General features: G+C 47.2%; 2 protein-coding genes across 4 annotated transcripts in view; both read left to right on the forward strand.

Annotated features, from left to right (window-relative positions):
* The window catches only part of MEGF9 (multiple EGF-like-domains 9), a 125,019-nt gene extending 107,060 nt beyond the window's left edge, over window positions 1–17,959 (forward strand). The window contains exons 4-7 of the mRNA XM_010571136.1: window positions 7,596–7,735; window positions 11,241–11,384; window positions 12,813–13,085; window positions 17,045–17,959. Coding sequence (XP_010569438.1) covers window positions 7,596–7,735; window positions 11,241–11,384; window positions 12,813–13,085; window positions 17,045–17,499 — 1,012 coding nt within the window. The 3' untranslated portion in view covers window positions 17,500–17,959. The remainder of the gene's footprint in view (window positions 1–7,595; window positions 7,736–11,240; window positions 11,385–12,812; window positions 13,086–17,044) is intronic.
* Window positions 17,960–25,736: 7,777 nt separating this feature from the next.
* Window positions 25,737–26,532, forward strand: part of CDK5RAP2 (CDK5 regulatory subunit associated protein 2) — an 83,948-nt gene continuing 83,152 nt past the window's right edge. For all 3 annotated transcript variants that reach the window (XM_010570998.1, XM_010570999.1, XM_010571000.1), the window contains exons 1-2: window positions 25,737–26,229; window positions 26,409–26,470. In XM_010570998.1, coding sequence (XP_010569300.1) covers window positions 26,177–26,229; window positions 26,409–26,470 — 115 coding nt within the window. In that variant the 5' untranslated portion in view covers window positions 25,737–26,176. The remainder of the gene's footprint in view (window positions 26,230–26,408; window positions 26,471–26,532) is intronic.

The following is a 26,532-nucleotide window of genomic DNA, read 5'->3' on the forward strand; positions in this document are numbered from 1 at the left end:
GTTAGCTTTGGTTCACATCTGGCGCTGAAACACGCTGCCCAAGCGTGCAGCAATCTGCTCCTTCGCTAACTGAGCAGCCTTTCCTTACTGCTGGCTGGGGAGACAGCTCTGCAGCGTGTGATCCTGGTTTATGCACAGTTTGTGCCACGGGCTCGGCATAAGTCATGTTAGAGCTCCCGTCACTCATTTCCGTTTAAAAAAAAAAAAAAAAAAAAAAGGACAAAGCATGCATATAAATGCCAAAGTGTTAATTCAGAGATGTTTTGTCCCCTCGAGGGGATCTCATGCTTTGTGTTCATATTAGAAAGAATTAAGGCAGAGCATCCCTTAGAGCATGTATACATGGCTGGCTGTCCCCTGGAGCAGGGATGCTGCGAGGCTGAAAGGGGAGTGCTGTTAGCTGGGCAGTTGCCATCCCTGTATGCCTTCTTTGTAGTGGGCTTCTCTTTGGAGAGGCTGATCTTGTGACCCTTACTCATATGGATTTGGAAGAGCACTGCTGGTGAGAGTAAGGTCAGCAGCACCGGACAGTGTTCTTTGTTAAGCTCTTTGAATAAGGGCTGGGGTTTCTGAAGGAGCTTGGGGAGCTGGGCAGGGAGAGCCGCACACTGGGTTTGCAGGGGTGGTGGGATGTGAAAAGGTGCAAAGAGATGATGGAAGGGGGGAAGCGATAAGGAACATCGGTCCTGATAGTGTTGGGAAGCACTCAGGTGGGTCACAGACTAGACGCACCTTGAGCATCATGTGGTATGAAGCCACGTGGGGCAGAACTTGGGGCAGTTTTTTTGTTAGTCAGAACATGCAGATCCATTGAAACTCAAGGTTTTTGTGGAGCTTCACCAGCCTGGGCAGGCAGGGTGCTCGTGGCAATGGTTTGAGATGAGAGAGACCTCATGTTCCCAGGGCTTCTGCCCATCCCTACCACAGGAGGTTATTTGGGGGAAGGTGGTGGAGTTCTCATTTTGCACAGAGAAAATCTTCATTTTCTGTCTTTAGAGTGTCATCACACTTCTGAAATGTCTCTTCTTTGCGTGGGAACTCTATTTCCATTCTACCGTATTTTAGCAGTCCAGTAAACCACATTGGGCACTGCTCTCCTTTGGAGATAACACCTTGGGAGCCTAACTCCTCAAGGACTTCTTTAAAACAAACAAACAAACAAAAGCCCCCTTTTTCCCTACTTTAAAAAGACTGCTCTCCCTTTTATAGATTGGCTGAACACAAGTGGTGGCTCATTATCTCCCAGTAATGCCTTGTCAGCATCACTCTGCAGAGAACAGATTTTTTTTTTTGTGGCGGAAATTGTTACATGTGGACGTCATAAAAGCAGAAGAATACCCTGTTAGAGTGTATTTTTCTGCGTGCTTTAATTATCTAAATCTCTCTCCTATTACCGACTCTTATATCCTTTACATCTGATTAGCTCTTCTTCTCTCTTCCCCCGCAAGGAGGTAAATATTGTACCTGCACCCATTTTTATTCGGTTGCGGGCAGGGATGGGAAATGAGTGAGTGACTGGACACAGCAGCAGGGAAAGGTAGATTGTTATCATCTCCCCGACAGTAATTGTGGCTTCTCAGAAATCCTGTTATTTTGTTGATTTTTCCAGCAGGTTTTGCCATTGCTGTGTTGTCTGTTGCAGACTTGCTGCTCTGGTAAACATCGACTGCCCTCAAAAAAAAATATTGGCTCAACTTTTTCAGTTCTTTTGGCTGAGTTCTGGTTTGGGGGAGGTGGTGGCCAGCCTGACTTCAGGCAGTGCTTGTTGCTCGTGCCTTTTTCTGCTGCCTCAGAGGAGGCACCAGTAGAGATCTGAGGGATGGAGGGACCACACTGGGCAAAACTGGTGTGTCCAGTGGGGACCAGCCCCGTCTCCCTGCCTTCCCCATTGATGTGTCCTCCTCTGTGTTGAGGTTGCCTGTCCCATCTCCATATTGCCGTGATCTCCAGGGGATGCTCTGGGAAGCCAGGACCCACCGTTTGGGGTTGAGACTTTGCTGTTAGTTAGCTTTTGCTGCTCTTCCTTGTGCCAAACCGTAGAGGACCCCATCCAACCTCCCTCTCCAGGGCCATCATGGTCTTCCCATCGCTTCCTCCCTTTCCAGCCACCCAGGTCCCGGCGGGGGGTGCCGGGAGGGCACCCACAGGAGACACCACAGCCCCGGGCTGGAGTTCCCTGGCTTTCCCAGCAGCGCGGGGCATCCTCGGCGGGGGAGATGGGGCCGTGGAGGCGGCGGTGGCCAGACAAGGTGGCCCTTTGACATTTACAGAATGGCCTTTCAGAGCTGTGAAGTGTCCCCAGTCCGTCGAGGGCTGCCATATAAACAGATGCCGTCCCCCGGCACAAAGCGAGGAATGCGGCGCACAATGGCCCAATGTTCGCCGCAATAAAGCCCCGCTTCTTCTGCCCTCCACAAAGGCAGCTCTGAGTGGGGTGGCGGGCGCAGGGCTCAGCTGTGGTTGCACTAACCCTTCCACTAAAGCGTTTCAGCTACCAGTGGCTTTGGTTTGAGCCAAGGGAGCAGGGAGGTGAAACCCAACGTGGGGCTTTTTCGGGCTCTCCGCTTCCCTGTGTGCTGATATTCAAATTAATTGACCTAAAGGAAAATCAACACATGGGTTACAAGGGTTCTCGGTTTGCTCGGGTTGAGAGTTAGCAGTGTTGGTTTTCCACGGAAGTGTCTTGGAGCGTTTAGCTTTCAAATGTTAACTTTTCTACGTTGCCCAGAAAATGTGAGAGAGATTTATCCCCTGGCTGCTGTCAGACATCACAGAAAATCAGCACAAAAGGAGCTGGGCTCACTGGAGAAACGCACCATTTTTAGCAACATCTCTTCTGAATCCTCCTAATCTTGTGCAGCATCCTTTTGTCTTATTTCATCAAAGTGTGACAAAGCCTTTTCATGAGGGTTGTTTTACAGATGCTCGTAGTTCAGCAACGTGTTTTTCCTCATTCATACAGAGCGCTGTTGTTGCCGTTAATTGTATATGTTACAGGAACACCTCCGGGCCCTGCTGGGATGAATGATGGGCATCTCTGTAATCAGAGGATTACAAGGCAGTGGCTGGGAGGTGACGGGGCGGCAGGCAAAGCTGGAGATGCCGCTGGGTCGGGGAAGGGCTGGCTGTAGCCCTCGCTTTCCTTTTTCTCAGGGCAACGTGGCCCCTCACTGGCTCTTCTGGGGCTGGCCCTGGCAAGTGATGTGGTCCTGGGAGATGATGTGAGGGGTGCGTGCGTATGCTCCGTGCTTCCAGATGAGGATGGTAAATGTATTTGGCAAAGCTCTCCTTCAAAGCCATGGGGGGTTTCATGTGGCTCATCTGCATGGTATGCCCTGGTTTGAGACCCATAGGAGCTCCCTCCTTCTCTGACTCTGCCCCAGCATCTTACCAGTCTCAAATGTTTTAAAAATAAAGGCACAAGAGCTTGGTCCTGTACCGTTTCGGCTGGCTCCGACTTGGTCAGGCAGCCCCTGGGCTCTTGGTGGCAGCTGGGCATCCAGGTTTTTCTGGCAGCTGGGAAAACATTCAAAATTAATTTCTCCTTTCCTTCCTCCTTGGAAAAAAAAAAAAGAAGAAAATAAATGATTAGAGCTTGCTAAGGGTTTTCTGTTACACCATTAAACCATGCACAGCATGCCTCCAAACAGCCCTTAAGGCTGTGGTCCTCCGTCTTCCCATCCATCTTGTGTCTGTCACGTCCCTGCTAACTTAACTACGTTCCTGTGGAGGAGGAGTGGAGACCCATTGCAGATGCAACTGCACATTGCAATCGGTCTCAGATCACAGATATTTTAATGCTTTTGGTTTCTTTTTTCAGTTCCCATGCTCTCCTGTGCTGAGCAGTGCAGGGTTAGGGCATTGCCTGAGCTCCCAGGCAGAGCCTGTCCTGTCAGTGTGTCCTTCCCCGGCCATCAGACCTGGCAGAAATTTATCTGCAGGATGCTCTGCGGCTTCAGCCAGGCACGAGAGGGGATTTTGGAGGTGTTACTTGTTCTTTGTGCTCTGCTCCTAGGACACTTCCAAGTGGGGTCAAAACTCTCTGCAGTCCTCCTCTTTAACGGTAGCTGGAGTAATGCACAGAAGGGGGGGGGTGTCTCTGTTGTACCCCCTTAACTTCTGTAGCTGTAAACCTGCAGTCTAGTGTAAAATCCGACCACGGGGAACGTTTTGTTTCCACTAGTGGCATGAATCACTTGGTGGGCGATGGGATTTCCCACATCCTGTGGCTGTTTCCCCTTGGGTGGAGTAGAAGGGGGCTGTGGAGGGTGGAAGTGAAATCAGACCGGCTTTTGCAGACTTTTTTGGGGGTACAGGCTGTTCCCCCTTGCCCAATATTTTGCTTTTATTTACAACCCCCTCCCCAGTGTCTGCTGGTAGGCTGCTGTCCTGGGTGGCCACATCCTGCCAGCGGGTGCTGTCCAGCCCCCGGCTATCGCCCTGCAGGCATAGAGACAGCAGCTCTGAAGGCGTAACGTGAAGCCCAAGGGCTGAGGGCAATCAGATGTACGAGCTCCTGCCTTGGGGGGTCCCAAACGTGGTGTGTAGCCCTCCGTCCCGGAGGGTCAGATCACTCAGTGCTGGATCCGAGCCTTGCACGTGGCCTGCCTCTATCCCCACCGGCCCGCTAATCACTGCCTGCTCCTTCTGCCAGGATCTTTTGTGCTGTGATGTTTTTAATCATTAGGAAACATATATAAAGTTGATGGATGATGTGATGGTGATATACACTACCTACACGGTCTTTAAAGTAAGTATATTTGTAAAAATCTAGTAGAAACCAAGGCTGGCAGGAGACTTTTGTTACTGGAATTCTGTTTTTGTCCCAACACATCCTTCCATCAATTCTTTTGTGAGAGTTAAAAATTGGCTGGCTTCAGTGGAGTTAATAATCATCTGAAATGGAGTTGAGCAATTGATGTTGCTGCATCAAAATGTTTCCCTCTTCCCTTCCCCCTCCTTCCCCCTCACTTCCCCCAAAAAAGAAATTCCTGGCTGATAGTCAAAATCCAGTTCAGTTCTCACTGTGCAAGTATTAAACTGTGGGTCTTTTTTCTTTCAAGTTTCTGGATTTTTATGGGCACAATCGGTCTGTTAACAGGACTTTTTTTTTTTTTTTGGTGTGTGTGGTTTCAATGCATTTATATCATTGACCTTTGCTTTAAAAAGTGTCTGACAGTCTTTACTGGACTGGAGCTATGAAAAGGAGTGTTGTAAGGGGGCTTTATTCTATGGAAGCAATGACCACAGGCAAAGCTTTATATTTGCTGAGTGATTTAATTCTTGCACATGCAGAACTTGGCTCTGTGCCATGTGGAACATGTTGGGAAAAGGTCTGCTTTAGAGGCATTAAAACCAAACTTTCCAAAACTGTCTTTTTTTTAAAAATAGCTTGCTTTCCTGTTATTTTTAAGCTAACGAGTAAAATCAAGGGACACTGCCCCAAAATGCTGCATTGAGCTCTAGCAGAGTCATTGGGGAAATAAACCTCTTTTAAAGAAATGAAGTGGGAGTCTGGATGGAAGGGTGCCAGCTGGGAGGAAGAGGAGGGTGTCATTAAGTTAAAGGCTTGATCGAGGGACAGGAGAGAGTAAAACACAGCACCCTGAATTCCAGGAGGAAGCCTAGGAGGGTGAAGATAATACAGCTCTAGTGCTTGGTCCTGTAAAGCCCTGCTCATAGGGCACATCCCCAGAAGATGTGGTTTTAGGCTAAATATCAGGTCCCCTACAAATTAGTTGCTTTTCCCTTGCTTGGCTCTGCCTGTCCCCTGCCCGCTTACAGGAATATCTGTCCGGTAGCTGTCAGAAGCAAATAAAAATAAACTGCTTTTTGTTTGCTCTTATTTTAAACACTGTGACAACATTTGGATTAATGTTAGGTCTTGTGAAAAGCTCTTTAAAAGTCAAACATACTGAGCTGCTTAACAGCATCCCTTTGAATTCTGCATCTGCCTGCTGCAATTCCAGATAATGGTCTGGAGAGCAAGGAAACATCATATTTCTTTTTCCTTCTTGTAATCAGTCCATTAAATATGCCCGAAGTTTCAGATTCTGGAACTGTTTAATTGTGTAGCCACTTGGGCTGAGTTCTGTGTTTTGATGTGCCTTTGTGTATTTCCTCTTCCTTTGGCAAGCAAACGAACAACAGAAATACTAAATTATGTTAATTTCTAACAGAAGCAATGTCTTCCCAAAAGCATTGCAATCTACTGCATTTTAAATAAAAACAAATCAACTGTGCATCAAGCCTCTGTTAGTTTTAATCGGCAGATTTTTCTAGGGGCTTTTAGAAGAAAATTGTGCATTGCTCGCTTTTCCCCAGGAGGAGCAAGGGAGAGCAATAGATAATCTTTGTGCAGGCACACTGAACCCTGAAATACTGAATTAATAGGAGGAGGGTGCATCCAGCAGTGTGCAGGGGTGCTTTGTGGATGATACCCGCTTTGTCTGCTGCAGCTGCAGATAAATCCATCTCCTGCAGGAGGTTTCCTGCAGGTCACCCTAGGGCTATCGGAGATGCGGAAAGGCACTTCTGCGCTCTTGTCACCAGTTCCCACGTGTGCGGGTGGGATGATGGGAAAGAGTATTTTATCCATTCCTGTGACTTCTCTGAGAGTTGAACCTAGATGCTGCTAGTATATAAAGTCCCTTATGAAAGCGATAAGTTTGAAGCCTCTACATGGAAAGACTGGCGTGGAAAGCCAAAGGAATGAGGGTAACCTTTGCTTTTTGTAGCCTTCTGGTATTTGCTGATGCCAACTAACCCCAATATCCTCTATTTTAACTCTGCAGAGCTCTACCCTCCGTGCAGCCAGACTCGGTGCCCAAGTAAACAGGCTTGTCTGGCGTTAGCTGTAGTGGAAACCGCTGGGGAAGGGAAAACCCTCGCTTGTCCTTCCCTGGCTCCTCCTGGGTGGGAGAAGTTGACTGGAGAGAGGGGCTTTGCCCGGGTGGCTGTGGGGTTGTTGCGTGGAAGGGATAAATAGGATCGTGGAGGAGAAGCAGAGGGAGTGCAGGTGGCTGATGCCCGCCTGGGCTGAAACCCGAGCGAGACACCTGAGCTGCGGTGCCGGCTCTCAGGGGAGCTGGGAAAGCAGGTGGTGAGCAGGGAATTGTCCGCTTGCCTGAAAATCTGGGAGGTACCGATCGGCACCGATGCGGAGGGGAGGTGATTATCCATGTGGGTGCTCTTTTATCGTTCAGGTGTAGTGATCTGGGGTGTCCCAGTGTCCTGCAGGACCCAGGGCCTGTGCAGGTGCTTGATGAAGGTGGGACTGGAGAGGGGCTGTCGGAGCATCTGCTGGGGGCTGATGCATGGGGATGGCTTTGGGCCAAGGCTTTCCAGAACGAGTGATGATTTCTGGTGCCCAGCTGGAAATTGCTGTCAGGGCAACTGGTTTTGCAGAGACTCAGCCTTTCTTGAACTCCCCATCACTTTTTGGAAATTGTTGCCCATGGGTTTCATGCCCTCCTTCTGGCAGGTGTTTCTGCAGAGTTCCCTGCTCTGGAAAGAGAGTCCAAAACACTTGACCGCAGGTTTGTACTTCGGATGCCTCCCAGCACATCCAGATTTCACTGTTTTTCTCTGTGCAGCTCTGGGAAATGCCAGTGTAAAGTTGGTGTCACAGACCTGAAGTGTGACCGTTGCAGTGATGGATACTACAGGTTTAACGAAACCACCTGCGAGCCGTGCCAGTGCAACAACCACTCCAAAACCTGCGACAGCTTAACAGGTAACAGCCTTTTCTTGTGTGTCCATGGTGGGTGCAGACTTTACCTGTCTCCTCTGTCTCTGGTTTTTGCCTGTTTTCATTCAGCAGACCTCCACTCTCATCCTCTTCATCTGCATTTTTATGCCTTGAGTACCCAGAATCTTCACCTTAGAACTGAAATTAAAATGTGGGGCAAGGTTGGAGCTAGTCCTCTTCTCAAGGAAGTCAATACAGGCTGTGTTATTTACCCCAGGCTGCAGTGCAGAGCCTTTATTCTGCAGTCGCTATTGGAAATCAGTGCTCTATTGTTCTCTGCACTTACACAAATACACAACGTGGGCTCTTAAGGAGCTTTTGTTTAACTGCTGTTTACCTGGAAACATATACTGTACTGGCACTGACGTAAGGTGACTGTTATTGCCACAGATAACATGATTAGTGCTGGAAAAAACTGGCAGCACCTAATTAATATTGCCCACTTTTTATAAATTTGCCTTGTTCATTTTCCTTGATCATTTCTTTGACTGTCTCTCACACAGATGTTGATGGAGTGCAAATGTTGAGGCACCTGTGCTTGAATAGCTTATGAGAGGGCAGGGGGGAACCTAATCGCTTTCCTGTCTCCACTGAAAGGAGAGGTCCCGGAGGAGCAATATTATGTGACTGCCTGCGCGATCCCCACTTTAGCAGCAAAACTCACACTTCAAAATCCAAATTCTCATCAAAACTTCCAGGCTGAAATGCAGTTCTGTAATATTTATCCAGGAGCCTAGAAAGGAGTAATAATTTAAATAACGTTGCAGGGTTTTTACATAGCAGGTAGAGAGGCAGAGCTCATCAAATACGGTATTTCTGGGCAATTTCTGCACCGGTGTCTGTTCCCTCGTGGCCTGTGTGTTTGCAGCACAGAAATGGGCAGCTGCAGTGCTGATTGTGCCCAGCCAGTGCCCTGATCCTGCTCAGCATCAGGGGTAGAGGCAGGCACCAGATCTGCACTCCTTGAGCATGAATTACTGCATTCATTCCTATTCTGAACTTTTTGTGCTTATGTCCTACTAACATTGAAGGATATAAGATTGTACCTAAAGCCATGCGCACATCAGCTGTGTTACTGATTTGGAGCTGGGTGTGTGGGTTTTGTGAAGGAGTAAGATAATCTGCTCTTCCTTTTTCTTCCTCAATGTTTCCCCCATCTCTTGATTTTGGAAAAAAACCCAGCACAGACCTTGCCTCTGGGATTGAGCTGTTCAGGCAGTGCTTCTGCTGGGGCTGTTCAGCGCTGACCGCAACATTGCAAAGAAAAACCCTCTTTTTGGTTAATGACCTATTGTTGATCTGACAAAAATCCCTTTTTAAAATTTTCCTCCATCTGCTTTATTTGCTGCCGGGGTTGGGGGAACCCAACAAAACCAGCACAGAGAACAGTTGATTAAAAATTAGATCCAACGTCTAATAAGTAACGTCGTGCACTCAGCCTGCTTTAGAAACTGCACTTTGTGTGACCTCCCCAGCTTTACATCAACTGTGTAGTCTTTGTCAAATTTTCAAGGTTTCTTTCGCATTAATGCTGTACTTTGGGCTCCCTCTGCCGGCTCTGCAACCGTCTCTGCATGGCATCGCTCTTCCCAGGAGGAATATTTAAAATTATTGGGCTGGAAATTGGGCAGCCAGAGCTCCCCAGGCGACAGCGCTTCCTTCGACACGACCCTTGTGCCCCATGTTGTGTCTGTGCAATGAGTTTGGTTGCTTCTTCCCAGCTGGGGTACTGTGAGGTCTGATCCTTCCTGAGGGCGTTATCAGGGTGGGAAGTGCTATTAATTATTAAGGCTTTCCACAGTGATACCTGATTGCAAGCCCATGCGTGCTTTGCATGGCTGAGCAACTTGCTGACTCATTGGAAATGCAGCCATTTTGCAGCGTTGGTATAGATAAATGTGAGTAATTTCTGCCGATGGGAAAGACAGTGGTCCTGAAATGACCAAGACTGTATGGAAAACACAGGTGTGATTCCAGATTTATGCCACCATTAATGCCTGCAGAGCACGGTTCAAGGCACCCTTGCTGCTGATCGGGCAAATTAACCTTCCACGAGCCGGTCTGTCCCAGGCATCCCGCTGAAGCAGCTGATCGAGGTTTGCAACTGGAGAAATCGAGCCCAGCAGATAATTTTCCCCTCTAACCCTGACACCTCTCCCACAAAAACCACCGGCTCATGTCTGACAAGCTGTTGGGTGAAGAGCAAACAGTGTGTGGGCGCTGACGCCGAGCAAGTGTCCTTAGTCATTCACCGCGCGGGTGAATCAGCCGCTTTCCAAAAGCGGCAGCTGCCAGGGTTTGCTTCCTGCCCTTGGCACGAGGGTCGGCCGCAAGGACGTGCCGGGCTTGCTCGGGGATGCTCGGCTGCGGAGTCATTGCTGTGGAAAGAGAAGAGTAGGGCTTGCAAGGGAGCCAAACTGGTCCAATATTAATAAGAAAATTTGCTGTGGTTTTTTTAACAGTCAGCATTAACCTAATTCAGGATTTTTTCTGTGGTTAATGTTGATATGAGACTTTTCCATACCCCCGCAGCACTGCTAGATTAGCTCAGTGAATCTCCTGTCTGTGCTTATATATGCAGTGAATAAACTGCTCTATGCCGCCCTGAGTTGTTAGAAGGTGGCTCTTGCCTTTTCAGAGTCTTGTACACAGGATTTAATCATATAAGCTTCCCTCAGGTCACTGCCACCTCGTCGACGAGACTGCTGAATTATAGGATGTTCCTGTTGATGGATGGGCTTTTGATAGAGGCTGCGTTTTTATAACTAGGGAGATTTTTCTTTCTCTGGTCACAATAGTATCAAAATGCAATTTAGAGGCCTGTTAGGACACAGCCTCTGCTAAGACACAGCATGTCAATTTTCTGATTCAGGGGTTTCCCCGGGCAGGGGAGGTGGCTCAGGTGAACCCCGAGTTCTCCTCTGTTTCTTTGGGAAGGTCAGCCATTGCTGCTGCCGTGTGCCTGTGATGGGGATGGAGGAGCTGGAGCCCCACTGGTGGGATGGAGCCGTCTGCCCCCAGGGCAGGACGGTGACACTTCTTTACCCCCTGACTACCAGCTCTGTGGTGTAGGAAGAGGCTGCACACAAAAAAGGGCAAAGGCATAAACTGGAGGGGCCCCTCGTGCGAGTGGGGGATTTGAAGCAGCAAGATCCTGGCTCACCGGCGCAGATGCAAACTGAAACCCCTTTCCTTGAGGACCGTTTAACATTGATAGTGTGTGTTTACCTGCACTGACCTTTTAAAGTGATGAGCTGTGGGCCTCTCTGCTGGGGCTACCTGCTTTTTCACATTGTGTGTGTGTGCGTGTGGAAGGGGGGGATGACCATCAGAAGGTCATAAGAGGCCAGGATCATGTTTTGGCCGGAGGGTATCCAAAATCACCTGTGAGCTCTGACAATTGAGAGCACTCCACGTGGATTCTTGCTCCAAATGTTCTGCTCCAGTTCCTGCTGCTGAACGGTTGCTTGTGCTCTTGTCCCTTCCCCAGGCACCTGCCTGCACTGCCAGGAAAACACCGAGGGAAACCACTGCGAGCTCTGCAAGGAGGGCTTCTACAGAAGCGCCCATCCTGCCCATGCCTGCCATCGCTGCCCGTGCTCCACCGTGGCATCGACCGGCACCTGCCGAATACGTAAGGCTTTCGTTTTGGTCAAATTCCTCAGATAATGAATGTAGCTCTTTTCAATTAAATTGCCACTCAGAGTACATCAGCCTAGCAAGGTGTTTTATAGCCTGTGAATGTCCTGTTTGTGAGAACCAGGGCGCCTTGCTGGAACCGGCGCCTGCCACAATGCGTCCCTGGTGCTTGTGTTGCCTCTTGTGAGAGCAGCCGTGCAGTTGAGAGCATCAGAAATGCTTCGCTACAGGCTGCAGCCTGCTCTGAAGAACCTGCAGAGTTTTGCAGAGAGAAACTGCTGAGCCTGCGGCAGCCAGGAGAGGTACAGGAGATGCCCAGCGGTGCCGTGTAGCTGTTCATACCTCTGTGAGCCCTCTTCTGAACATCTCCATGGGACTCCAAGCAGAGATTCCCCAATCTTCCTGCTCTGTTTTCATGTAACTGAGTGTTGTGGTTTAACCCCAGCCAGCAACTAAGCACCACGCAGCCGCTCACTCACTCCCCCCCATCCAGTGGGATGGGGGAGAAAATCAGGAAAAGAAGTAAAACTCCTGGGTTGAGATAAGAACGATTTAATAGAACAGAAGAGAAGAAACTAATAATGATAATGATAACACTAATAAAATGACAACAGTAGTAATAAAAGGATTGAAATGTACAAATGATGCGCAGGGCAATTGCTCACCACCTGCCGACCGACACCCAGCCAGTTCCCGAGCAGCGAATCCCTGCCCCCCACTTCCTAGTTCCTAAACTAGATGGGACATCACATGGTATGGAATACACTGTTGGCCAGTTTGGGTCAGGTGCCCTGGCTGGGCATGAGAAGCTGAAAAATCCTTGACTCTAGTCTAAACACTACTGAGCAACAACTGAAAACATCAGTGTTATCAACATTCTTCACATACTGAACTCAAAACATAGCACTGTACCAGCTACTAGGAAGACAGTTAACTACATCCCAGCTGAAACCAGGACACTGAGAGAAGTCATAGCTGTAATAAACATATGTAAGACTTTTTTTGATAGTTCCTTAATCGGTTTATTGCAATCAAGCCACCTCTGGCTTCGCATAGGCCAAAAAGTTCCTGCAGTATGCTAGCATCCCCGATATAATTCCAGCTGTTTTCTGAAATTGGCTGTTTGGGATGGAAATGTTCAGGAGTAATAATCTGTTTGCTTAGCAACATTTCGAGAGTGCTCTGTGATGCTGGTACGAGGCATCAGAAACCCCCAAAGCTTTTTTTTCCTCTAGGAGCTGAGAAACTGCTGCAGTTCAAAAGTTGTATTTTCAGCTTAAAATTTGAGATTGGTTAATACTCAGTGGGTGCTGATTTTTGTCATAGTGACTTGTGGTCGGTTCCCACAGAACAAATCCCCCAGTGGGTGTTTCTCTGCAAGGGGCTGTGGCACATATCTGGTTTGCTTTCTTGTATTCCTTAGAGCCTGGTGAAACTGCCCCAAGGTGCGACGAATGCAAAACCGGGTACACTGGCCCGAACTGCAACCAGTGTGACAGTGGCTACTACAACTCCGACAGCATCTGCGTAAGATGTAAATGCAACGGGAACGTGGACCCAGCGCAGTCACCCAGCGTGTGCAAGCCGGATAGCGGGGAGTGCATCGGCTGCCTGTACCACACTGCTGGGTTTCATTGCGAGGAGTGTGAGGATGGCTATGTCCGAGACCCTGAGGGGACCAACTGCACCAGGAGAGGTAAAATGTGCTCCTCAAATCAGTGTTGAAGCTTGCTGTGCAGCTCAGGTGGGCACCAGCTGCCTGAAGGCTGGGGATGGAATACTGTTAATTGTTCAAATTGGTTTAGATTCATCTGGCCTGTGGTACAGGGATGAAAACTAGACCTTTATAACATGTTGGTGCCTACTGGCCTTGAAATCTGTGGTTTAGAGTTAGCTCTGTAACCACCCTGATTCCCACACTGTGGCAGGCACCTCTAGTGAACAAGCTGGAAAACAAAAACTATTTGCAGTGTATTTAAATGTAGGTTTTCAGATTTCCATTGCTTGATATACTTGATCTCTTAGTGCCCAGTGAATTGTCCTCATTTACTAGTCCATTCAATAGCACTGTCTAGCTCCCTAGAAAGGGTGTTTATAATAAATTTTGTCACTCCTCATACTCTGCAAATAGTAACTATTCGGACCAAGTTTAGACATTCTTTTTTTATGCTTTCTGAATGGGGAAGCCAAAGCTCAGAGGTGAGGTCCAAACTTGCACAGCAAGTCAATGCCAGAATTTACCAGTACCCGCTCTGGAGGGCTCTCTCATCAGTCTTCAGTACACATCTGAGACACTGCATGTAGCACCTCGGACACAAACTAGCTCTGGTACTTGGAGAGGCTAATGCACAGCAGGAGGACTCGTGGTAAAATGAGAGAAAATGATCCTTAAGTTGCTTCTTCAGTGGTTATCAGGAGGTTGGTCCACAAGGTGGATCTCCAGCTCCATGCATGGAAACATTACTGGCGTCATGTATTAGATAAGACAACCCACGGTTCAGGAAAGTATCTGGGCCCAAATTTGTCCTTGTCACCAAGAGAGATTTAATTCAGAACTTCCATTAGAAGCAAATGTGGTTTTCACTCCCATGTTGCTCTCTGGAGGTGTAATCACAGAGTCCTTCTCTGCGTGGGGAGATGATCAATACAAAAAAGTTGGATGCTCATTAGCTGTAACTGTACCATTACAGGGCTGAAAACGGCACTTCTGCATCAGGTCATCCATTATGCCCTGCACAGCTCTGTCTTTGTGCTAAGAGCTACATGACCTTGCTCCATAAAGTCCATATGTATGGCTTTGCTTGTATACTTGCAGTTTTCACCATTCAGTTTTATTTTAATGGCATTGTTATAGCCGATTCCTGATGTGGGGAAAGACTGTCCCCTTTCAAAGGCACTGGAACATGCTCTTCTAGCTTTCCTGTTTCCTTGACACCTCTTTTTTCCTGTTCTTATTAAGCAATTAAAAAGGCTTACAGTTTCTTTCCAGTTTCTTACATGCAATTTGCCTAAAAGTTGACATGCTGAGGTACTGTGCATTAACTAGTTTTAGGTTAAGATTTTCATAAACCACTAGTGCATTTCAGTGGCCTAGTTTTGAGTGGCTTCTGGAGTGAAACCATCACCCAGACTCTGTTTAAGTGGTCGCAGTTGAAGTAAGACAGCATGTTTTGTACAGCCTGGGCAAAGCTAAACCCAGCCTCAAGTATCCGCAGGGGCTGTTCAGAGTCTTAAACCTGACCAAGATTTTGATGCTTTCAAGGCAGATGGAGAGAATATTCAAAGGACGTGTGGGATGACCAATGTCAGTGTTTTTGACCCCTGGGTGGATGGTGTTCCTGCTGCGATGGTGAGACATAGCAGCAGGGACTTAGTGATGCAGTGTGGCACTGTGCCACCCAGCCGAGCATCGCAGCCTTCCCTGAGAGCCGGCGTGTGGGCTGCTGGCATGGCCCCCGCTCCTGCCGGTGCTCATTCATTGCAGGAGGTAGCAGAAGCTTTGCAGAGACTGCATTTCAATCAAGCAGCTGGATATGACGCTCACGTCAAAGCTGCCAAAGCGTCCCATTGACTGAACAGCTGCCGCTCTCAAGGAGCTGCTTTAGGACATCTGGAGGGCTGGCATGGCCCTGGTGAGCGGAAACAGGCATCGCTGTATCACAGCCCAAAAGTGACAGTCCGCGGTCAGAGCATGGCACTGTTTCACCATGATGTTACCGTCACTTCCAGGAAATGTTTTCACCCCTGTCCCCCTTGCCAGCACTTAGCTGATGCTGACTCACAAGTAAAGCCCAGAGAAGTCCTGTTTCCTTGCTGGTGAATCAACCATTGTCTCTGTTCTGTTTTTTTCTAATTATAGCTACTGGCAGGGTTTGCCAAGACTTGAGTGTTGATGAAGGAATTTGGAAAGGATGACTGAATTCCTCATGCCCTTCTCCCAAAGCTGTATCCAGGAACCTCTTGCTCCTGTCATGTTGCTTCCTACTGTGAAATTCTGGCTGTTATCCCACAGAGAATGCCTTCTGGCATGAGTATCCTTATCAACCTAAGGCAGGACCTGCAGAGAATAGAGAAGCTGCTGCAGGGAGGGACGCTGAGCAGGAGCCTAAATTAGGGGTGTGATGCTGTCTCCAGAGGAGTTTCTTTCTCCATTGCCTGAACTGGGAACGTGACAGCCCAAAGTTAACTTGTGGGAGCTCCCCTGAGGGTGCGTCCTGAATATTTCCAGCTCCTTTTGCCATTGGAGATGCAACTTAGTGCAAAATTAGTCCTTCAGAAACGACTCTCCTCCTCAGTCATAATTAGTAGACATTTTCTTCAGGAGAGCTGGATCAATACAGCACGGCACCATCAGCTGTAATTGCTGCAGCTGTGAGTGAGTTTAAAATGAAGTTGCATTTCTGATAGCAGAAAGAGAAATGGAAGAGGGTGGGAAAGAGGATGCAGAGAGTCCTGTGGAGCAATGGGTGTAGAGAACATTTTGGTTGATTGAGGCTTCAGCTTCTGGAGGGTTCCTTCTGCCTGGACTTGAGATTCTAAAATAGATCAGGTTATTCCTGTGAAGAAAATGATTTATTAGCTACATTTGGGATCCTAATACTCAGGCTCTTAAGGTACTTTCTGAGGCCTATAGCTCAACTGGTTTGAAGAAGGTGTAATGAATTTGCATCCCACTTACGAGATCTCTGGTGTTCACTTGCCACTGACTCCTAGATCTGAGAAGGGAGTTATCTCATGTTTGCTGGAAGCAAGGCAGCTTCTTGGCTATTTTGTGCCTGGGAACAGGCTGCAGAGGAAGATGGAGCTTGTGGCACAGTCTGGTATCTCATCCTTCATGTGCGGACATATGCCAGCAGCCAAAACCAAAACAGGATCCTAACTGGCTTCTGCTGTGTTCGAAAGCTTCATAAGAACATCCACAGTCTTTTTTTGTTGTGATTTGGTTACCTTCTGCTTCTGGTTATGCAGACTGGGGGTTTCCGTGAGATTTGTGTATGACTTCTTCATTCAAAAGCAGAACTGAGATTATTTTGCCCTTTTACATAAAGCAGTGTAAATATTGAAACCTGTTGCTAAACTCTGTGACGGCAGAATACTCATGGTTCATTTTTTCATTTTTGATCTTCTTGTACAGGTAAGACAGAAATAATAACATTGTGAAAATAATCCTACCTCTAGTGTACTTAACTGTGAGAGGTTTAAGCTCCTGGAGTCGCTGTGTCCTCCCAGCCTGATTGTGCAGCCCACGTAGACAACAAGTGAAACTCTGCCTTCGTTAGGTTCAAAGTCCAAACTCTTGCTGAGCTTGGTAGAACCCCATTTTCATGGGCTGAATATGAGCTGGACTGGGTGGCTTGCTTTCATCGTGAACTCACGTATCTAATGCCGAATCTTGGCTATTGCACCTATCCAGCCATCACCAGATTTTTTTATAGGAATGCTGCAGTCAATGAGCACTTAGCACACAGAATTATTAAAAAAAACCCCAACCCAACCCTGGCTAACCATTTTTGTAAACTATTTGGAAAAAATACCAGCTTTAACAGTGTAAACTTAATTGGCATAATAAGTGTGATATAAATGTCAAATCTCTTACGTTTGTGTTTGATTCCATCGTAGCATATTTTTATTGATCATTTTTTATTTGTTTTGTAGAAGCTACTCTTGGCCCAGAAATAAGGGAGTTTACAACTTCTGCTCCGAATGCCAGCAAGGCAACATCGTTTTCAATGGCAGTGATAAACAGTACGTTGTCACCAACAACTATACAGACTATATTTCCTATGAGTTCCTCTGACAATAGTACCTCTGCTTTTGCAGATGTTTCATGGACTCAGTTTAACATAATTATTTTGACAGTTATCATCATTGTTGTGGTCCTACTAATGGGCTTTGTGGGTGCTGTCTACATGTACCGTGAGTATCAAAACAGAAAACTTAATGCTCCTTTTTGGACCATTGAACTCAAAGAGGACAACATCAGTTTTAGCAGCTACCATGATAGCATACCCAACGCTGATGTTTCGGGGCTGTTGGAAGATGATGGGAATGAAGTCGCACCGAATGGACAACTAACGCTGACGACTCCCATGCATAATTATAAAGCTTAGAAGAAGTGCTCCAGCTATTCCAAAGTTGGCTTAAAAATGTTATAGGGCTTGTTGAAGGGGTATCAGGATCCGTGCCAAGGCTCCATGCAGAGGAATTTGCTCTTCAGATACTCTTATGCTGGGCATGCTGTAGCTTGCAGGTGAACAGAAAAAAGTGTAGTACATCCGAATTTCAGGTAATATGGTGAAATGCATTCAGTGTCCTGTTCTCCATAAAGATCCATAGAATTCACTGATCTGAAAATATATTTTTTTTAAGGAAGAGGTGGTGGGGTGGAGAAAGCAGTACCCCATGATTAATCAGAAGCTGCTTGATTTCCAGCCAACCTAATACTTAGGTCTCCATCCTTTAGTTTGAAAAGTAGCTCATAATTAACAGTGGATTTTCAAGAAATAGACCTTTGTAAAGGCTTTATATTAGTTCCTGATATGAATTTGTTTGAAAAGGAGGACAAAAAAAGGGAAATAATTGTTCACTGTACTACCAAAAGGCAAGTAGAGGAGTGAGTTGCACACTTGAAAAAAGTCACCATTATCAGTTTCCACTAAGCAGGGAAACAGGAAAAAAAAAAAAAAAAGAAAATACTGGAGTTAGGGAAGAGACTAAGCTTTTCCCTTTCTGAGTATATATACAGGGTGATGATGCTATTAAAACATAGCAATCCCTTTTTTTTTTCTAGAAGGAGTTAATGAACTTGTATAGTTTCTGTGCAAGGGAAGACGACAAGAGATCTCAGGGTTGTCGTGTAAAAATAAAAGCTAGGCTTAATACCTACCCTGATAGAAATGGTGTGTTCTGTATATAAAATGTAATATATCTTCTTGGAATTGTATCTGTAATTATTTGTAAAAAAGACAACCAACCAACCAAAAAAACCCAACAACAAAACCATGAACCCCTCCCCAACCTCCCCTATTCCCCAAGTCATATTTTATCATCTAGATTTTAATTGTACAGCGGTTAGTGGCGTTGTTTAAAAAGAAAAAAAACAAATGAGGATTGTTTAAAGTACTGTAAATTAGATGGCAATATTGTTGGAGCTGGGACTCTGGCAAACACCGACTGCTTAAAGCTTTTCTTCTAGTGTCATTGAATAACTTTGTTTTTTAGAGAAAACGTGAGTGCTCCCTACTTGCATCTGTCAGATTTTCCCATTCCTTTAACTATAGAGTGAATACCAGTGTTGCCATGACTAGGGCCTAGTAGGTGTCCAAAAATCGGATGTACCATTCTGTTACTTGCTTTTAAATCTTTATACAAAATGCAGATACACTGTCATGAATGCATTGAGAGCCTGATCTTGATGGCTGAGCTTTTCTGAAGCAGCTGCTCATCATGTGAGTGGATCTCATTGCCATCTCTCCCGTGCTGACATGGTGACGGGGGAGACTTGCTGGAGGCTGAGCGCAGCCTCCGAGCCTCTTGAAGGGCAAAAGCAAAAAATCTCCTGGATTTGGGTGAAAACGGCTTTCAGCCGAAGAGCTCGCAGGAGCTGATCTGCGCTTCTAGGCTTAAAAGCTGAAAGTGCATGGATGCTTTCAGGAAACTTATGTAGCACAAGGTGGTGGTGGGGAATCAGCTGTCAAAAAAACCTACAGGGGTCTTTAGGTTTTACGGATTCCCCTGATTTTTGTGGGAGGCTGGCGGACTGTTAGCAGAGGGAGAACAACTAATGGGGAGCACGGAGAGGTTGCACCACGGAGCTCCTCACTTGTTACCCGCAGCGTGCATGCACACCTCGAGGCAGGCACCGTGCCCTCCCTGTGCCGGGAAGCCGCCGGGTCCGACCTGTGAAAATCAATACCGTTACATTTAAGCAGGGCGTGAAACAAATATTTCACCTAACTCATGACCAACCTCAGAACTAAAGCTGCGTTGCTGTGCGCGTTGGTGCTTTGCAAGCGATTGATGCTGAGGATAAATGAAGTACCTGCTAAAGGTCAGCAGGAGCTGACTGATGCATCCTCAGAGCCAGGCAAAAGTAAATATTTCTCAAGATGAGAAATGGTAGGAAGAATGTGGTGATTATTTATTTGCTTTCTGGTGCTGCATGGAGGCTTTTCTTATCATTGGAGACTTTGGGGGGGGCGGGGCAGGGAATAGGTGCTTTAAACACATGCACAAAGATGCCATTTCTGCCTCAAAAACTTGCTGCTTGATTTAAAGATGAGGCACGGCAAGTAAAAAGGAAAATAGTTGAGGATGACCAAGGGAAATGGTGAGGGCAGAATGTGATATTGCATATAGGCCTGAGCCAATGGAAAAGCTCCCGTTGCCTGCTGTGGGTCTGGGTGAGGTCCCATAGTTTAGGTAATAAATTTGGCTGATGTCATTCAGAGCAACGTTACTTATAAAATGGGGGAGGAGTGGAGGAGAAAATCGGGGTATTGCTAATCCTCAAGTTACTCATCAGACTTTTAAAGAGCACAGTGGTGACAAAACAGAAAATTTCTTAAAAATTGTAATTATTTAGCAGTGCTGATTTAGCGATACACTTGCACTTGGTCACTTCATAGGGTGGGGAAAGGTAATGTAGGAAGTATTAGCTTCTGGGACTAATGCTAGCAGGCAAAGTGAAGGACAGATTGTTTGCTTCAATGTTTCCAAAACACTTGAGTAGATCTTTTCACCTTTGCCACAAAACACCTCTTCCTCAAATTTTGGTATGACTGTAGGCTACTTTTTAACAGGAATAGGCTTTGATTTTTCTCTCACTGTAGAAATAATGACCATCTCCAAAATCAGAGCGTGAGTTCAGATGCTGAGCCGTCCTAATCCATGCCTACCACAGCACAGGAGGTGTTTGCATCTGGGCTGCTTCTGACCTCCAAATTACTCTAAAGGCTTTGTGTTTGAGCCTTGGGTTTGGAAAGAGGAGGAGGTCAGGATGCCTTCGAGTCAGTCTGCCAAGGAGGGTGGTACAGCCATGCTGTTGTCTGTGGGTCGCACATCTGGATGAGGGGATCTAGACGGCCCTCGCAGATGTGATGGGAAGCTTGGTTGGGCAGGGGGGACCTGGCTGCCCAGGTCTGGACAGCAGAGGAAAGCACAGGATGTTCTTTAGCAGGAACTGGAGCACAGCAAGCACGTGGCACTGGGACAATGCTTGTCAGATGGCAAAATGAGTCGGCAGGAAAATACCAGCCATCTCCAGCCAACCAGGCCTTTGGCATAGAGGAGCAACACTTAAAAAAGATGGATGCCTCAGCAAAGAAAGAATAAACAGCTTCGTGCTTGACTTTGGTGGTGTGAGATTAGATCCTCCTTGCCCCTCTCCATCAACCATGCAGCTGTCCCCTGGGCACTACAGGAGGTGAGGAAGAAGCTGAGCTAGTTCTATCTCCAGTCAGCTTAGGTTGGCATTATATGTTGAGGGAGTGCAGAGCTAAAACACCTGTGCCAGGGTACGAAAGGCCACCAGGATGGCCAACCTGCTATGTGTTACAACTTGTCATGAAGCTTCCCAGGTGTCGAGGTTTGCCCGATGCCACACTGGGCTATGGGCAAGTAAACCAGAAATGGACTGATGGGCTGCATCGAGGCCCGACTCAGAAGCTAGCAAGACAATGGGAAGGCATCTAGGTGACTTCCAGGGCTGATGTGGCAATACAGATACATGTAGCGTTCCTGAAGGGCCACCATGCATCACCTTCTAACTGGGCATGCTGCTGTCTGGCTGCAGTGGTGTGGCTGTCGTGGAGAAAGGCAGGCGATGGCACGGCACGGTAGCTGTAGAGCATAGAGAAGGTATGACAAGGCAGGTGAGGGCTGGGTGAATGTGGGAAACCAGCTCTCAAGGCACGATCCTCAGGGTCCTGAGGGCCCTCTGGACCCAGCTGGTCTGGATGGGGTGAGCTCAGCTCCACAGTCAAGTAACTGAAGGCAAGAGGATATAATGGAGCAGATAAAGGGCAAAAAGCAATGATGTGTCAAAGGCGTGGGGCAGCCTGGATGGCTCACAACTTAGGAGAGCATTTGGTAAGCACAGAGTGCAACAGACATGCAAAAAAATGATTGCATTAATGTGAATAGATGATCTTGAATCTTACGAACCACTGTAGCTAGAAATAACTGCATGGAGTGCTAGCCCTGGGGAGCTGTCAGGAGATGTCATCCATTGGAATGATAATTCCCTTGGACCAGGCTGAGCAAACTTAGCACACTGGAAGCCATTTAGGAAAGAGGAGGGGATGTATTCAGCATCCTTCGGGTATCCTGGCCCAGTTAACCACTGCTACACAGCATCTTTATCTCAAATGTTACATGCAATGTAAATGTGGCAGTAAGTTTGCACAGTCTCCTTCAAATAAAGGATATAAGATTGAATCCTAAAAATATGTTTCTCTTTAAAGTGAAGCTTTAAAATGAGCTCCCACAGGACTCTGCTCTTCATGTGTCAGAGAGATGGATTAAAATAAGAAAAATGTGGGCCTTAAAAGTTGTACTTGCTCCCAACTGAAACCCATCAGTCTTATTACACATCCAAATAAGGCGTCTCCTAAGCATATGCTATGCTTACAAATGCATTTCTAAAAAAAAAAAAAGTGTATGATTTGAATATATGTCAGAATTTATACAGAAGAATGTTATTTAAAATGAATAAAAATAAATGTATATAATTTGTATCTATGCCACTTGGATTTTTGCATTTGTTTTTTGTTCATTAAAGTTCAGCAGGAGTCTTTCCAATGGTAGCAACCAGAGCTGGATTGAAACCTAAAGGATTGAATCTGATCTCATCCCAGTAATGACATTTGTTCCAAGACAATTATTCCTTCATTATACCCCTGTATGTGAGATGAGAACCACGGCACAAAAATGTTTTTTAACATCAGATATTCATAAGTACAGTTGACATTCTGTGTCAGATAATCCATTTAAAAAATGAGCCCTATGATCTCCTGTGTCTGCTTATTAACCATTCCAGCTTTCAGATACTTTAACGTGTTTGATAGCTAGACAGTCAATGCATATTTCCCCATTATTGTCTGTAATATTCACATAGACATATTTTGTCAGAGATGTATGCAGTCATTAAAAATGAAACCCACAGAGCAAGCTAGAAATTGGAAGAGGATATTGTATCAGATTTTTCTTCATGACCACAGTGGGTCTTTCAAAGGGAATTCATGTTAACAGATACTCTGAAATCCACATCTGTGGCGTCAGTAGTTTTAGACAGTTCTGGTAGTGTCTGCAAAAGAACCTATGGAAAACCTGCATTTCTTTCTCACTTGTCAGTGTTAGGAAATTGATTTTCTTGGCGCAGAAGCAAATACAAATGCTAAAGGCTAGTTTTTTTCTGCTGAATGTTATGTCTAACTCTTTGGCCCTTATTAAGCAAAGAACTTGAAGACAGGTAAGTCAGTATCAATTAAGTGAGCACTTAAAAGTAAGTGTTCATTCAAATGTTTTACTGAGCCAGAGCTATATAAGTAAGGGCCACACTGGTGAAATTCCAGGGAGTTTATTGAGACCTGATTTGCATTAGCAGAACAGTTTGATTGTGTATGACTTAGCTTTGGAGGAATTTTGCTCTAAACTGTAACAGGAGGAGGCATAACTGGATGCTGAACCAGGTCCCCAGAGTAGGGACTTGAGAACAGGATGGCAAGGAGGACCCACGCTCAGCTGATGATGACATCCATCCTCCTTGTGCCACCATCGTGCTTCAGCCAGAGTGCGCTGAGCAGCTGCCTTTCATCTTGCTCCTTGGGAGTTTGTGGTCAACTCATCCATACCATTACACTCACCATAAGTGTTTCTTTCCTAGACTCCCTTTAGCACTTTTTTTCTGAGGTGGTAAGGATCTTGGGCTGCCCTGTAAAGTAGGAAAGCGTTGTTCCACTACGGCTTTGTGGTATGAGGATTTAGCATAATCTCCCCCAATGTACTGCTAATTAAGATAAGGTTAAACAACATTAAGCAGATTATCAGAAGGCAAGTTGTTAACTGCTTCTAAGTAATGCATTTCCCAGCCCTTTCTGTCCCTCGCAGCTTCTTGGTGCTGCTGCAGATTTTAAAATGTTGGGAAGCGCAGGAACCCAGGGAAATTTTCCATCATGTCTGTGTGTATATACATGTATATATCTATAAGCCTTTATCCATCAGACAACCATTTCATGAAGTGATAAACTTACCAAGGAGGGCCCTGCGCATGTCCTTTTAAAAGATAGTATGCTGGGACATGAACCGTGGCTCTGCAGACACAGAGGTGCAGTGCCAGCCCACAGCACACAAGCAGGGAATGATTTGCACTGTACTTGTGGCTGATGGATGCTGATTTAATGGCATGCATCAAATATGTAACACCTCACTGTAACCTTAAACAAGAGCAAATTGGTATCATCCTTTCAGTAAGTGGACTCATTCATTTTGTGAAGATCTGCTCTGTAAACAAGCCACATTTCAGACTGGCTGATCAGATCCTGCTGCCATATGGCAGACCTGATTTTGCAAACTTAACTTCAGCTTGGCAGAAGGTGAGGCCACTGTAAAAGGGGACCCAGTCACCTAAGGTGACAAATGTCTCTCAAGGGCCGTAGGGGAATTGAAGGGACCAAACATCTCTTGGGGTGATCAGACCCCAAATGCAAAGCATGAGGCATGTCCAGTTGGATAGATGAGATTAAGAACTTAGTTGTGCTAAGTAGTGCCTGGCATTTCCTGGCAGTTTGGGGGACTAACAGCTGCTCCATCATGCACTTATAAAATTGAAAGGCAGAAGTAGGGATGGGAAGCTCACCGTGACCATACACATCCAGTGGTTGCAATGGCCGCTACCACCAGTCTAGCGCATTTTACAGGCTTACAACTTTAATCTATTCTGAATAGCAAGTAGAGCTGGTGCAGATACATGGAGAAAACGGAACTAACAGGGCACCATCACAATTTGGAATAATAAACCCACAAAATTACCATGGGCCATGGTCAGCCCTTATATCCATGGCCTATTCCCTGGCCAGGTAAGAATCCCCTTGAGATAGCCCAGACAATAGTGAGGAAGTGAAACCTGACACACTCGCTATCGAAGAGGAAACCAAATCTAATGCTTAAGCACATGGTTACTCGTGTGAGTGAGAGCCAGGCGAGTGTCTCACTGGAACCGAGCTCCCTCATGTTACAGGTGATACCGTGAAAAGCCGAAATCAGGACTTAATAGTCAAAAGACTATTAAGCAGGTATCCTTTATTGCAGCGCTGGGCACACAGGGGATTTCTCCTCCTATTGTGTGCGCCTGATCAGGTTAATTGCATAGTTTATATACAGGTTCTATATACATATTCATTAGATTTCCAAGAAAAGTTTTACCTATTCATTAGATTTCTGGGAAAAGTTTTACATATTCATTATCATATGCAAATGTCCCTCACGCAGGCGTATTCGAGGTCTCTGGTGGTCTTCAGGAGTCCTACGGTGGTCTTCTGTAGTCTTCCTCACTTGTGCACTGTTTGACCCTTCTCGGATGATTCTCCACAGTGTGATCTTCTACATGTTTTGATACATCTTATCCTAAAGAATGCTTGTTAGTGCCTCTATTATCTATGTCTATATTAATGACGCAGTTCTCCAGCACTGCAGTTTTCTTCTTTGGTATCTTATACATTGTGCAGCGTACAAAACTCTGATCTACTACAGGTCAGCAAATAATTGGGTAAAGAAACAGCAAGACCATTGTGTTCAGAAAAATATCTTGTATCACAGGTAATGCTGAGAGTAAGTCCTGGCACAATTCCCCAGTTGAGGGTGTAAATATTGCAGGAAAGTATTTCAATCCTACACACAGGTTTCCAATAATGAATTAAAAAAGAAGGCGAAGAGCATGAGAAGTAAGGCGAGGTTTGGAGCTCCACCAGCTCCCAGCGCAGTCACCCCAGGCCAGGCTCTCCTCTGTGCTCAGGGAGAGCAGCACCTAGGAGGAGAAACGATGGCGATATTTAAGTCAGTTTAGCATTTCCAACTGTCCATGTTCTGAAATGCTCAACGCAGTCATGTTTTCTCCCCGAAAGAGCGGGAGAGCTGCAACGCTTAGATCTTTGCTTTACAAAAAACCCCCGATTGTTTCAAAATCAGCCTGCTCCAATGCAGGGCGGATTACCATAGCAGCTGGCTTCCCAGATTTCCACCCCTGCCAGTTACGAAGAATAGTGACTTGAATTGGAAACTAAAGCGTAATTATTTCTTCTGGCGCCTCTCCACAGACTCGAAAGGCGCGCCCAGCTTGCCCTTAGCAAAGATGGCAGCTGTGCCCGGGAACGCCCCGCTCTGCTCTCAGTAAAGATGACAGCTCACCATCGTCGCCTGTCCTACTTTGAAAAAGATGGCGGCTGGCGGACGTCCCTGTTGCTTCCCTCACTCAAGATGGCGCCCGACGGCTTTCTCTCCCTTTGCCCAGCTGGCAGCCGCCACCATCCCCCGCCCCGCTCTGCCCTCAGCCAACATGGCGCCTGCCCGCCCAACTTCAGCCGCCGCCCGCAGCAAACATGGCGGCTCCCCTTCAGTTTCCATTCTGCCCGCCTTTAACGCTCCTCCGCGGCGGCTTCGGCGGCTTCACCTCCGTCGACGCAAAGATGGCGGAAGCGATTGCGGCCGTTTGAATTCCAGCGAAGCCGCCAAAGCCGCGCACAAAGGAGCCGGACCCGTGGCCGCCGGCGGGACCCGCGGGCCGGCGCCGCTATGGACTCGCTGCCGGGGGAAGACCTGACGCTGCCGGTGGCGTTCGAGGGCAGGTAGGCGGGGGCTGGCCCCACCGCGGGTGCTGGTCTGAGGCGCCGGGCCCGCCGCCCCCCCCCCGTCCCCGCTGCTGCGTGTGGCGGGGCTGGGCCCGCGGGCCCCGGGGGGCTGTCGGGGGGACGGCACCCCCCCGGGCCGTCGGCTCCTCAGCGGTGTTCTCCTCCTTCTTCCTCAGCGTCTGCCAGCTGCCAGACGTCTCCCGCGGGGTCCTCCAGCCCGGCCCGCCCGGCGGCGAAGGTAAGGCCGGATCGGGAGCGGGAGCCCCCCCCACGCCCCCGGGCGGTGCCGGGGGACGGCGG

This window comes from Haliaeetus leucocephalus, unplaced genomic scaffold, assembly GCF_000737465.1.
Source record: "Haliaeetus leucocephalus isolate CR32 unplaced genomic scaffold, Haliaeetus_leucocephalus-4.0 Scaffold306, whole genome shotgun sequence".
Classification (NCBI taxonomy): Eukaryota; Metazoa; Chordata; class Aves; order Accipitriformes; family Accipitridae; genus Haliaeetus; species Haliaeetus leucocephalus.